Genomic DNA, 14137 nt, shown 5'->3' on the forward strand with positions numbered 1-14137 from the left:
ACAGTGGCAAACAATTTCATAAAAATGCAGAAACCTTGCACACCAAATTTCAAAGTGATTCCACAATTTTTGTTGTTCTGAACAAAACTGACATCCAAACAGATGTAAAATATTGTGATTCATAGCATGATCTTCCTGGATTAAGAAGGGGCCATGTTTGTGATCTGTAGAGATGACATTTTCCTTTGTTTTTGTACATTTATCCTGCATACTTTTAGGAGATCTGTATCGAAAAACTTTTTATTGACTCAACATATGGCTACTTCAATGCTACATTTCTGTAAAACGTAGTGTGTCAGCTGCCCTGATCACAATTCCAGATATCATTTAAAAAGTGAACATCACATATGAGATCTATCTAAGGTACTTGAATACAAATTTTCAGGGGAATCTGAAATTTTCACCAACTTTACACCTTTGCTGCTCAATAGCGTGTTTTGGGTAAATGATAACTTCACTTGAACAATTCCCATATAGTTGAGTGTGCATCTACATACCAACTACAAAGTTGAAATGTGCAGCGGCTCTTAAGTTTTTGCAATCGGACCACTTCAAAAATGAGATATTTGGAATTTTGCTTTAGACCAAAAACAAATGTGAACAAATCCGATATAGCTCATCCCAAAGAACCTTCATGTCAAATTTCGAAGCAATCGGGCCAGCAATGTCAAAGAAGATTTTTTGACAAAAAAAGGAAAAATGACCAAAGTACAAATATGCAAATTTCACAATGATTTCAAGAAAATCAACTGAGTTTACCCCTAGGCACATGCATACCATGTTTCAAAAGCAATCCGAAAACCAGGTTATTTAGAGAAGTGGAATTTTTGACAAAAATGGGTATAATTGTCTAAAATACAGATGTGCAAATGTCACCAAAAGTTTCACATATCAAAGGTTACCTGTAAAATCATGTATACCAAGTTTCAAAGCAATCCAACGAGCAGTATTAGAGATAATTTAAAATGCCCAAGAAATACAAGTATGCCAATTTCACCAAAATTTGATGAAAACTAACAAAAGTCATGTAAAGGAATCTGCATTCCGAGTTTTTGCATGTACATATTTTGGACACTGATAGTTTCATTTGAAAAATTCACATCTCCAGCCTAGGTGCAAATGTACACCAAATACCAAGATTGTTTGCGCTGCGTTTTTCAAATTTTTTATTTAGACGGACATAATTTATATACATACATACACACATACATACATAATACATACATCCACACTCCAGCGACTAACCATAAAGGCTATAATTGGTATATATACCGTATACATGTACCAAAAGTAAACTAATAAATCAAACTTAACCGTAAACCATAACTTCTAGATCTAGAGCTAGATTGTAGTTTTGGGGTAAAGTTCACTGAGCGTTCTGAGTCCACTCTTACAACACCACACTTAGGGTAACTCAGATTCCCAATCAATAGACAATGTATATTGTCTCTCAGCTGACATGCAATTCTTTCTTATTCTAGTTAACTTTATTATAAATCATAGCTCAAAATATATAATGCATGTTTCCTTGTCTCAGACAGGCACTTTGAGGCCATGGACTGGCAGATCTGAAAAGCACTTGTTCAAGTGGACAGGTGGAATTTTCAGTCCTAAATCAGAATTAAAATCTTTTTCCCCTACTGTACATGTGACAATTACAATCACTGTAACTTAAGAAATTTTTGAGACAATGATCTGGATATTCAAAGATCAAAAAACAAATAAAAGATTGATGATCATTTCAACACTGTTGATAGGAGGCTGCCATATTGGAATATTCAAATCACACTGTTGGTGCTTTTGCTGTCCTTAACAATTAACTTGATTATACAATAATGAACAGTGTCACTCAACACAATTAACATTTTCCCAGTAATATCAGCTATCATAGAATGCCAAGACTGAAACTGTTGAATATTGCTGCCAACCTATCAAAAGAGAGGTTTTACACAAAATAACTTTTTAATTTCTTTTGACTGTTTGTTTTAGATGAGTTTAATTTGGTACATTTTCTAGGGATAAATACTGATTTTTTGTGGACAGGCATTTTTTATATTAACACGTCCAGTGGACAGGTGGTTAAAAAAAGTATTTCAAGTCCTGTCAATCATTTCCATATTTTCCCTTCACTGCTGCACTGCCAAGGCACACAATAATTATTCACAAGCAACTGCTATAAACATGGCATTTCAAGACCTGCTGTTCCACACATATGTACAAAAACAAACAAAACGCTACAACATTTCTCAAAATAATATTGATGCATCTAATAAAAAAAAACGAAAGTTGTGCACCATACCTTTTGTGTTCGTAAAACCAGCTTCTTGCTATATTCCAAATTCCTGGAAAGTCTTTTGTTCACCATTTATATGTTTGGCAGTTTGTTCACACCATACACGGTATTTATCTGAACACACGAGCACAAAATGGTTCCTTAATCATGCTCATTCCAGTTTCTCACAAATCCCAGCCCCTCTCGTCAGTAAAATGTTAAAAATCACAAAAATTTATATTCCAACAATTATAAACTTGATCTAATGACATCACATGTATTCATTACGGAAACGATCTAGTCTAAATATAAATTAATGCACATGAATAGAAGTCAACTAGTCAATCAAAAAGACTGAAAAATCTTTACTACTTCTATCAAGTGCATCGTGCATACTTGAAGCATACATCAATAATACATTTCCGTTGTATAAAGATTTTGATGCTGAGGTACACCTGTATACTTTTTAGTCCCCACGGACAACATGGGGAGGGAGGGGGGACTTAAACATAGGTTTGGTCATGTCTGTGCGTCTGTGTGTGGGAGTGTCTGTCCGTTCGCGCAGATAGGGTATCTAAGACATGCCTGTGCCAATTCCTTTCAAACTTGGTGTAAGGATAAGACACTATGGCATACATAATTACATTCATTGATTTGGGTGTGGGAAGATTTGGGTATGGGATGCCTAGTCAGTGATTTTTGGAAAAAAGCTGTGTTTCTGCACCGACTGCACCAAACTTGATGAAAGTTTGTACAGATGTTGGTCACACAGGGCTCTAGTAGAACACAATGACATATGTCAGTATTGTGTCAATTAATAGATAATTTGATAATTAGTAAATTAATAGATAATAGATAATTTGCATATTGATGAACTTCCTAATTAGTGTAATATGTCTAGAAATGCTGTATCAAATTTGATTAGGTGGTCCAATGTTGAGATCTTTCAGTAGAGGAACAGCATGCAAAGATATGTAGCATTATCATGTCAATTAGCTGAACATTGCATATTTCCTGAATTTTTGCAACTAGGCTGATACGTTACGAAACAGATAATCAAATTTCTTGAAACTCTGTGTACAGATGTGATTTCAAATTGCTTTAATAGTGAATATAGATGTTTATCAATGTCATGTTAATACATGTTTAATTTGTATACCCAGGTATTTAATGAACTTCCAAATTAGACAGTGGTACATGGTACATGTCCAGAAATACTGCATCAAATTTGTTTAAACTTTGTACAAATGTTGATCTCACAGTGCTGTAATACAATTCAATGACACTTGGCGGTATCGTTTAAATCAATTGCTAATTTGCATACATAATGAATTTTTGTTTTTAGGGTGAATGTCCGGAAGTACTGCATCAAATTTTATGAAATGTGGTACAGGTGATAATCTATCAGTGTTATAATAGGATGCAAAAATGTTTGGCAACATCCTGCCGATTAATGACCTTTTGTAACTAGGGTGGCAGCAAAGATTAGTTTGACATTTCAACACCATGCAACTCATTCTCAGCCATTAAGTCGAAAGTGTATTGCAGACTTTTTATCACAGACCAAATTAATGAACAGGACACTCTATCCTCTCCAAGGACTTGTAACCAAAGTACCTATTAACAAATGATGACTGTGTCATCAACATGACTTGTTAATTAAGGTCTGGTGAAATGGTCCCGTTCATGTGACTGAATATCTTCCAGGGGGTCAATACTATTACACTCGCAACATAATTGCAACCTAAAAGTACGCGCAAGTGTTAATTTTTTTGATATTTCTATGCGCGGCTTTCATGGGGTCATTTTGCGACACTCAGGTCACGCCCGCAGCGGGGATCATGGTTGGCCGTCTGTGACGTCACTGGTGTTTTCATTTACATCGAATAGCGGTCCAACGCCGCCTTATCTCTGCCCGGTATCCGCTAACAAAACAGCCTCAGTGTTCGTACCGGGTGCTGCCCATTCGCCACGTTCGTTCGCCAATGCGAATCGAAATCCGAAGTGGCGAAAACAATCGATCCTAATTCGCCACAGTGGCGAAACTGATTTTTGTTTAAAAAATATGGTAAAATAAAGAAAAAACGTGGGTTTTTTGTCTTTTGTTTAATCTGCGCTTCTCTCTCGGCGATTCTACTTCCGTATTATTGCGTTCTTTTCCGTCGTACATATTTGCAATCGAGCCAAGTCTCGCGAGAGATTTGACGTCATTTAGTCTAGTGTACAACATGCAGAAATGGCTCTCGCGAGAATTGAAACTAGACAAACGCAATCGAGCCCTCGCGATAAATTTGACGTAATTTTGTCTAGTGTACAGCTAGCCCTGCGTACGATGCTGTGTGTTCCGCTACAGCTAATCGCCCCGCTCACCACATTTAGCTGTAGCGGAACACAGCATCGTACACAGGGCTAGTGTACAGCAGGCATAGGGACGCTCGCTCGCGAGAATTGAAACTTTTGCTATACATAGCAGACATACGCATTCTAATCGAGGCAACAAGGTTCGGTGTTGCAGTTGATTTACATTGCGGTCTAGATGTTCTGTGTTGTGCATTTTAATTTCCATGTTGAGGGTCGATTTGCATCGCGGTCCAGTCCTCGTGTTCCGGTATTCCCCGTTGTTCTTCAATTTAATCGCCGTCCCAACGACGCGTTCCGTGTTGCTGTCGATTTGTATCAGGGAGGACTCTACCTCCATGATTTGTATCGCGATCTCTACGTTCCGTGTTGTTGTTCGTTTTAATGCTAGTCTCAACGTTCAGTGTTGCTGTTCATGCAGCTGATTTGCATCGCGGTCCCATTTAATTTAATCACTGTCCCAGTTACGTTTTAAGTTACTGTCGATTTACATTGCGGTCCCGACGTTCAGACTAGTGCATTTTATAAGTGGCAGTCACAACGTTCAGTGTTGGTGTTCATGCAGTTGATTTGCATTACGGTCCCAACCTTCTGTGTAGCGAGTAGCGAGGCAGGCTCAGCCGAGGGACCGTGGCCGATCGTACGAACCAGAAGAGACAAGCACATTATGGTTCAAACAATCAACACTGAAAAAGTTTACAGTTGAGCCGTTCATGCTCTTGCCGCTGTCACAGCCACCAAAAGAACAACGTCTTCCCATAGTGAAGGAGGACACTGTCCTGATCATGTAAGCGGAAACCCTAGAAGTTACCCCCCGTGGGGAGCTTACGGAGGTGTGAAATACTTACTTCCCGTTATGAGATACGGAGTCGGGCAAACTTCGGAAAGCCGAAAAAAGTCGACTGGAGAGGCTCGGAGGACACGCCCACATTGCATTTTTCTTTTGCCATATTTCATAATCACGCGCGCTAAACGAAAAAAGAAATGAATGTAACTGTTTTATAGACCATCAACTGTATTTCTGTGATTTTGCAACATGGGCATTTCACCAGACCTTTAATTAGGGTTTTGAGACCATGGGTGTGAAACCTTCTAGTAATCGTTCTGTATTTTATTATTGGGGTTTCGATACTTTTGGTCCGAAACCCTATTGTAATCTTTTTATTTTTACGGTTTTGAGACCACGGTTCCGAACCCCTCTAGTAATCATTCTGGTTTTTTTTAATTGTTATTATTATTATTCTTTATCTTCTTCTTCTAAATGCAACTGCCATGCAAACACCGTTGCACCTAGAGACTTCAAATTTGGCACATACGGTGACACTCCTCACAAGTAAATTTTTGATCACATGACCATAACAATAGGTCACATGACCTGGTGGCCATTTAGAATTAATCTTTAAAATTGACCTAATTTGCATAAAAATTGATTGATCAAAATTCTGTTTTTTTGAAGACCCTAGGGCCAGACTCCTTCATGCCAAATATCAAGGACATAGACCCTGTCGATAGAAGAAGACATTTAAGGTATTATTTTTCTGATTTGTCAATGACCTTTGACCTCCCATATACCTACATGTATGCATTCCAACTTTTCCACACACAGAAACTGAACAGGTTGGACCCCTCACACCTCTCTTAATCCTACTGTTCTCAATGTATATCTCGTCAATATTTCTTTCGTACGCTTTAGCACCTTTTCCTAACTGGTCAAAATTGGCTGATCTGGCCATCTTGATCACCCTTTAAAATGGTTGGGTTGGTGAGTTGTAAAGCAACATTGCAATTAAAAGTCTCATTAGCCATTTAGTGAAACACAGGATAGCATGACACACTGCCAGTAATAATGGATAATATTATCGGATAAAAAAGTGTTTTGGGCATTTGTCACTTCTCAGACCTTCTAATAATATTAGACTCTAACTTAAATGTTAGATGATATTATTGATTTTATCTGATATTATCTGATAAAACAGCATATTGGGCATTGGCCACTTCCCAGCTCTTCTAATATATTAGACCCTTACTTAGATGTTAGATGATATTATTGGTTTTATCTGATATTATCTAAAATGAAGACAAGAAGTGAAATGTCAGAAGCCTGAAATAAAATCAGTGCAATGTGGACAGAGAAAAGTATAGATGAATTAAGAAATAAGATATTGTTTTGAATCAACAGACTGGCAATTATTCTTGGACTCTTGTGTTGATATCCATGAGTTGACAAAGACGGTAACTTCCTAGATTCAATTTTGTGAAAATAATATCATCAAGATCAAATCAGTTATAGTTTTCCCTAACAACAAACCATAGCTAACTAGAGATCTTAAAGTATGTTTGAATGACAAAAAAATTGTGTTTCTTACAGGCGACTTGCAAGGCTTTTGAGAAAAGAGGACTGAATTTAGACAAAAGATGCAGAAAGCTTAACTTCAATATAAGGATAAGATTGGGGAGCGACTTTATTTGGGAAATGCAAAACAAGTTTGGGAAGGGCTTGATATCATGATGGGAAGGCAAAAGAAACAGCAAACCACTAATTCTGCAAACAGTCAAACTTTAGCAAATGACTTGAATGTTTTCTATGGTAGATTTGACCTTAGGGATTTCAGCAGAGAGTGTGACAGGATGTGTGAAAATATCCCATTACATCAATCGTACAGCTGACAGAGGATGAGGTAGCTAAATGCCTTGCAAATATTTGTCTAAACAAGGCACCTGGACCTGATGGTTTATGTGGTAAACTGTTGAAAACATGTGCAATGCAACTGACACAAGTTATTACAATGCTTTCCAGCTTTTGCATTGTTCCAAATTCATGGAATATGTCGACTGTAATTCCGGTGCAGAAAAAGACAAATGCAAATTCACTCAATGACTTTTAGGCTTGTGACCCTCACCTCTCTGCTAGCTAAGTGTATGGGATACCAGTAGTCAGTACTGCCTGGCAGGATAAGGGTTCAAGCTGTGCAACAAACATAAATTATACATTTCATGTTTTTTGCTCATGTGTTCACAAACGTGAGCATATGTCGCAGCGATGTCTGTCTGTCTGTCTGTCTATGTGCTTGATATCTCAAAAATGGCCTATCAGTTTAGAATAAAATCTGGTACATAGATTCAGTGTGCAAATGGCAAGAACTGATTAGTTTTTGGTGGGTGTGGCTTGTTTACTTTTTGCTCATTTGCATAATTAATGATTTTAGAAAAGCACATGTACATTGAGAACGACTGCACACAATTTGATGAGATTTGCTACAAATGTTGATCACACCAACATATTTCAGCTGTGAAACATATTAAGGGATGACATGAAAGACAATGGATAATTTGCACATTTAATGAACTTTCCTAATTAGGGATATATATCTGAATTGAGTCAATCAAAATGGACAAAACTTGGTAAGTACATTGAAGATACTATGATTTAACATTATTGAAAGTCATTGAGCACTTTTACTTCATCCAACTCTTACTTTGCATATTTAATGACCAAAATTGATAAAACTTGCTACGTACATTAAAGGGGAAGTTCACCAAGGATGATTTTTACATATGTGCTAGGTTTGTGGTCACTTACCCGGAAAAACTATTTTTGCCATTTATAACTCGCGCGATTTTTTACAAAAATGGATAGAAATACTACAGGAAGATGCCCATGTAATTTGAATCATGGAAAAAAGCGCCAAGCTTGGAGCTTGCATAATTTGATATGGGAGGGACCATTTTCCCATGGGTATGGTTTTGTCCACTCACCCATGCTTAAACCAGGCTGTGCGTATTTACATAAATTTTGTTTATACTGAGTATCCTTGCATTAACGATGAATCACTTATAATAAACTGTCCACTGTCAGATTTTGTGTTGCTGTTTACTACTGTGTTACTGTGAGTGGACAATGTGGGGGCCATACCCGTCCGAAGATGGTCCCTTCCATATCACATGATGCAAGCTCCAAGCTTGAACTTTCCTAATTAGGCATATATATCTGAATTGAATAGACCAAAGTTGATGAATCTTGCTACATATATTAAAGATACTATAAAACAACATTATTGAAAGTCATTAAACTTGTTTACATCAGCCAATTTCTAATTTACATATTTAATGAACTTTCCTAATTAGGTGTATTTATCTGTATTGAGTTGACCAAAGTTGATGAAACTTGCTATGTAAATTAAAGATACTATGTCACAACATTATTGACAGTCATTAAACATTTTTACTTCAGCCAATTCTTAATTTGCATATTTAATGAACTTTCCTAATTGGGGATATATACTAGGAGTTACTTGATCAAAGTTGGCAAAACATGCTATGTACATTGATGACACCATGCTAAAACAATATTGAAAGTCATTTCGCATTTTCATGTCAGTTAATTTATAATTTGCATATCTAATGAGCTTTCACAGTTTGGCATATAGCTTGAAGGACTTGACCAAAGGCAATCAATTACACTTGCTCTTCAAGGAGTATAGAATAATAAAGTTATTTTAATTTTATGCCAAACTTCATTGTTGTTCTTGATAGTTTTGTTAATTATAGATGTGAGAGAGTGTGGTCAGTCTCCTATTTTTATGAAAGGTAATGGGACCTAAATTGTCAAGCAATGTGCCATGGAGAAATTGGAACCACCCTATGGACAGAACCATTATAATTTTGGGGTGACTGATGGATGTGGTGGTGCCACTTGACCACTAATGGACCAGTCACTAATTTATTTGTACCTTGAACTTTCTAGTGTTCATGTACATCTTGCATATGTGTTTTGTCTCACTTTCTCAACAGTAAAAGAAACAAAGAAAGACAAAGAAACATGGGGACCGTGCCTTCAGTATTGCTGCCACTTTTTATGGAACAACCTTCCGATTGAGGTTCGTCGTTCCCCAAGCCTGCCTAGTTTTTAATCAAGTATTAAAACATTTCTTTTTAATTCTGCTTTTAACTGAACTCATCCACTGTATTGATGTTTTTCGTTTGTTTTTAATTCTTGTAACCTTTTTAATTGATTGTATTTTACCCAGCGTCTCTGATCACACTATTTTTGTGGATTTGGTCGCTTTATCAATGAATAAATTATTATTAAATTATTATTATTATTAAATTTGCAGGTGTAGAAAACATCTGGGGCCAAAACACTAGATAATTGGAACATTATCAGAAAAAATGTGGGGGATGACGTCAGAAAATTCATTGGTATTGACAAAGCTGATAATACTTTCTACTGGAAGTAATGCTATTTTTGTTTGTTTGAGACACTCTGATTTAGCATCAAGCACTGTTAATTCTTGGCAGACAGACATACTGACTTACAGATTTTGTGTGATATATGTGTGTGCGTGTGTGATCAACAGCAGGAAAAATTTGAGGAAAGGAAGAGGGGGCTAACTCTGGCTTCACAATGGATTAATTTTTTTGCTTTGTTACACAAAGGTTAGGGAAATAACTGAAAAACTGAACTTCATTTTCATTCATCAATTGAGGTTTCTCCCTATACAGATGGTACAGATGGTGCACATGTGTAGGTTGGAGGTGTACACAAGCATAGACTTGAGCCCACAAGTGTCTGTTGCTTGCCACAAAATAGGGCATCACGTGCTCAGTTTACTTAGAACTGAAAATGAAATTTTTATCAAATTTGATGTTTTAAAATATTGTGTGCTACTTGCAGCACATTGTTAACCATTAGAATGTACATTAAAACATTTGAATAAATATAGCAGGCATATATTCCATAATATTTGCGATTTCTGCAAGTCTAGTGAATATTCTTTGACAAATATTTGTGTACTAAGCACATGAATAATGAAAATGTGACCTGAGCCTAAAATAGCTTCTACCTAAAAAAACTACCCAAAACCGGACAGCAGCATCAGCTGACTTAATGTGCAGTCACAGATGACTTGTAAAACGCTATCAATATGGAGCGAAGTGAGGACAACGAACAGTATGTCATTAAATGTCTGAAAACTGAGGTTGCCCGAAAACTGTGATACTGAGTGTACAGCTTTGAACTGTACACTCAGTATCACAGTTTTGAACATCTCAGGGTGAAATGCTTCATCTTCACTGTTGCCTATTAAAAGTGCATGGACTTGAAAGTGAACCATTATGAAAGGCTCAATATTGAACCATATGAGAATAATTAATTCCTTTGCAAGATTTTGAGTAAACATGATCACATTGTTTAGAGTAAGCCATGCAGCTGGGGTAAAACAGACGACAAAATGTTTTCAGAACTTTCAGAAAGGGTTGTCCACCTGTCCACATTTTAAGATGTAAATTTTGAGGCCTTCCTTTTATTCTCACAGGTGTACCATGAAGGCCAGAAAATATTTATATTGATTCATATACGATACTGCATACACAAGTGTTCTACATTCTGCTGACTTACGGCTGAGAACACTGTAGACTTGCCACTCCGTACAACCATGGTACGACGCACCGACAGCAGAAATGTAATTACTTTTCACTCTAAGTGTAAAAGTTAGTTTTCGTACATTATTATTAACCATCGACCTCACTGACACGCTCTCCACTCTACAATGCAACGATAAAGCTTGCAAGTCGTGTGAGTAATTCCATTAACGAGGTCAAATGGCATTATCGAACATCGCAGCAACGCTTTAGAATATTGCAACACATTCAAAGTAATGAAGAACTTTCGCTGCTACTTCCTGTTCTGTGTCCAGCGTAATACTAACAACACAAGTCGCTATAGCGTAGTGGTACGATATGATACGATTCCAGTCTGATATTCGGACAGTGGATACTTAAAGGGGTTCAATTTTCCATGTACACTTACTGTCCTCAGTGCACTTCTCATATGCACAGTACTTGTTCCTAGGACTGTGTTTGGACTCTTTTGCACCGTTGTCACTTCTCTCCTTATCCATTTTTACGTTGGCCGCCATCTTGGAGGACGTCACAGCCGACCACACCCTTTCCATCCGGGTACTCCTTAGAGTGTAGGAAAGGTCAGGCCAGGTCACGCACAGGGAGTTGCAAATGGCATGTTACAATACCGAAATGAGGAAATATTGATCTTTTTGTACCATGACGTTATGGTTCTGGATATTTCTACTGGGCCATCTTTAAGCTTACTGGGCTTGACATGATGGCGCAGCAAGCAGTGAAACACATGCAAGACATCAATCATGTAAAATGATTCTGACACCAAAATACACGGGATTATGTTTCTGGCCATTTACGAATCCCTGTGGGCCAAGCTATCATTCTGGCGCTGCCAGCGCCCACACCCCGCCCTTTAATGTAGAATAGAATAGAATAGAGTCCTTATAAAAGGCAAGGCAGTGAAAAGCCACAATTGTCGGTGGCACTTCTCACATTTTGTGAAGATGCCATCTAGATGGCGATATAGAGTACCGTAATTAGAAATAATAACCTTTTCAAAAATTCGTTTGTTCCAAGTGCAATAACTACACTGAATATAGACCTTTGTGCTTGATAGGAGACAGATCTCAATCTTTTTTAAGGAAACAGACACTCTTTTACAAGTTTTTATTTAGGTCACTGAGTAGTTTACAATCTCAAAAGTGGGAGGATACATGCATGTCTAACTACAATGCAATGATATCACTTGAACAAGTGTCAGTCAAGAAATCTCAGAGACTATTTGCATATGAAACAAGCGACCTAGCGGCCGATATAGCTCCGCTGTGTTTTATAGAGAATAACTATTTTTAACACATGTTGGTGAAGGAGGTGGAAATCTTTGATAGCTTAATGCAGTGGCCAGGAAAGGTGGCAAAAATAGCTGCAAAAATACACAATTGAAGATTTTTAATAATATTTATTGAAATTTTTGCAACCAACCTACAAAAAGTTGGTGATTGAATAGGTACATATTAAAATCGCGTCATACACAAACAAGCAGTTAAAATACAAAAATGCTTAAACTATATACAAAACATTAAAACACGTTCGTAAGAAGACAGGCAGCTAAAATACAGAATTGCAAGTACTATCATACAAATCAAGACCTCATTGGTATTTGTATAGAGCATATGGTATAAAACTATTTTTAAAACGCTTAGTCCGGCATCTGGGAATACTGTATTGTTTTGAATGACGGGTCCTCCTTGTGGAGATTGGGTTGAGCAAATAATTCAACTTATCATTACCGTTACACGTTTTCCTAAAAAAAGTTTGACACAGTGTATCCCTTCTCTGGTGTAAAGACATGATGTTATTTTGAATACAGTCTTGATATTGCTGGTTTGGAAAGATAATCTTAAATGCTCTTTTTGAACGGATTCAGGAGCTGAGATTGTTCATTTGTGAGTGCATTATGCCACAGAGGACAAGCGTATTCAACCACAGGGCGGATAATTGACGTATAATACATCAATAACTGTTTGGTATTCAAACCCGATCTCTTAAGTAGAGTAAGAAAGTACAATCGTTTCGATGCTTTACTATAGATATAGTTGACATGGTCTGACCAGGAAAGAGTGTTGTTAATCATTACACCAAGGAGTTTGTGAACAGATATTCTTTCAACGACAGTATCATTTATACTGATAGGAGGAATATCATATTTGTCTTTCTTGAAGGTTACTATCATGTCTTTAGTTTTGTCTGGATTTAACTTCATGTTGTTTGCATTAGACCAGTTATATGTGTAGTTCATTGCCCGTTGCATACATGTATTTGATCCAGTTGGCGTAATCTCTGATAAAGTAGTGTCATCCATGAACTTGTGTGACAGAGTTTGTGGTTTCAAGTCATTAATCATAATAAGGAATAGCAAGGGACCCAGCCATGAACCTTGGGCACTGATCCATTCAGAATAGCCCAGTCATCATACTTTGAATAGATCACAGTGGATCATCCCTAAGAACATGTCAAACAAAGCTATCTGATGAGTAGTTTTTTGAGAACAAAATTTTCTGACCAAAAATGGCAAAAATTGCCCCCCCCCAAAAAAATAAAAATTGCAGATTTCATCATAATTTCAAAAGATCAAATTTAGTTCATCTATAGAAACCTGTATACCAAATTTCAAAGCTGTTAGACCAGTACTTTTTGAGAAACACATTTTTTGACCAAAAATGGAAAAAAATTGCCCCAAAAATTCCAGATTTCATCATAATTTCGAAAAATATAATTTAGTGCATCTAGAGAAACCTGTCTGTCGAATTTCAAAGCTATCAGATGAGTAGTTACGGAAATACACATTTTTTGACTAAAAATGGCAAAAATTGCCCCAAAAATTCAAAATTGCAGATTTCATCATAGTTTCAATAAATTTTATTAAGGTGATCTGTAGAAACCTGTATACCAAATGTCAAAGCTATCAGATGAGTAGTTTTGGAAATACACATTTTTTGACCAAAAATGGAAAAAAATTGCCCCAAAAATACAAAATTTTAGATTTCAACATAATTTCAATAATATCATTTAGTTCATGTGTAGGAACCTCTATATCTAATTTCAAAGCTATCAGATAAGTAGTTTTGGAAATACACATTTCATGACGGG

The 14137-nt window shown here is 36.8% G+C and overlaps 1 protein-coding gene across 2 annotated transcripts in view; it reads right to left on the reverse strand.

Moving 5' to 3' along the window:
- The window catches only part of LOC139130643 (Krueppel-like factor 12), a 77839-nt gene extending 66236 nt beyond the window's left edge, over positions 1-11603 (reverse strand). The window contains exons 1-2 of one of the 2 annotated variants that reach the window (XM_070696387.1): positions 11439-11585; positions 2300-2407 (exon numbers count right to left, since the gene is read on the reverse strand). Coding sequence is in view for 1 of the 2 variants with exons in the window: in XM_070696386.1 (XP_070552487.1) it covers positions 11439-11583 (145 nt within the window). In the remaining variant the exon portion in view is untranslated. Of the gene's footprint in view, positions 1-2299; positions 2408-11438 lie in introns of both variants that reach the window. The other variant, XM_070696386.1, reaches the window with a different exon arrangement.
- Between the last annotated feature and the right edge of the window lie 2534 nt (positions 11604-14137).

The sequence above is a fragment of the Ptychodera flava genome, chromosome 4 (genome assembly GCF_041260155.1).
Source record: "Ptychodera flava strain L36383 chromosome 4, AS_Pfla_20210202, whole genome shotgun sequence".
Lineage (NCBI taxonomy): Eukaryota > Metazoa > Hemichordata > Enteropneusta > Ptychoderidae > Ptychodera > Ptychodera flava.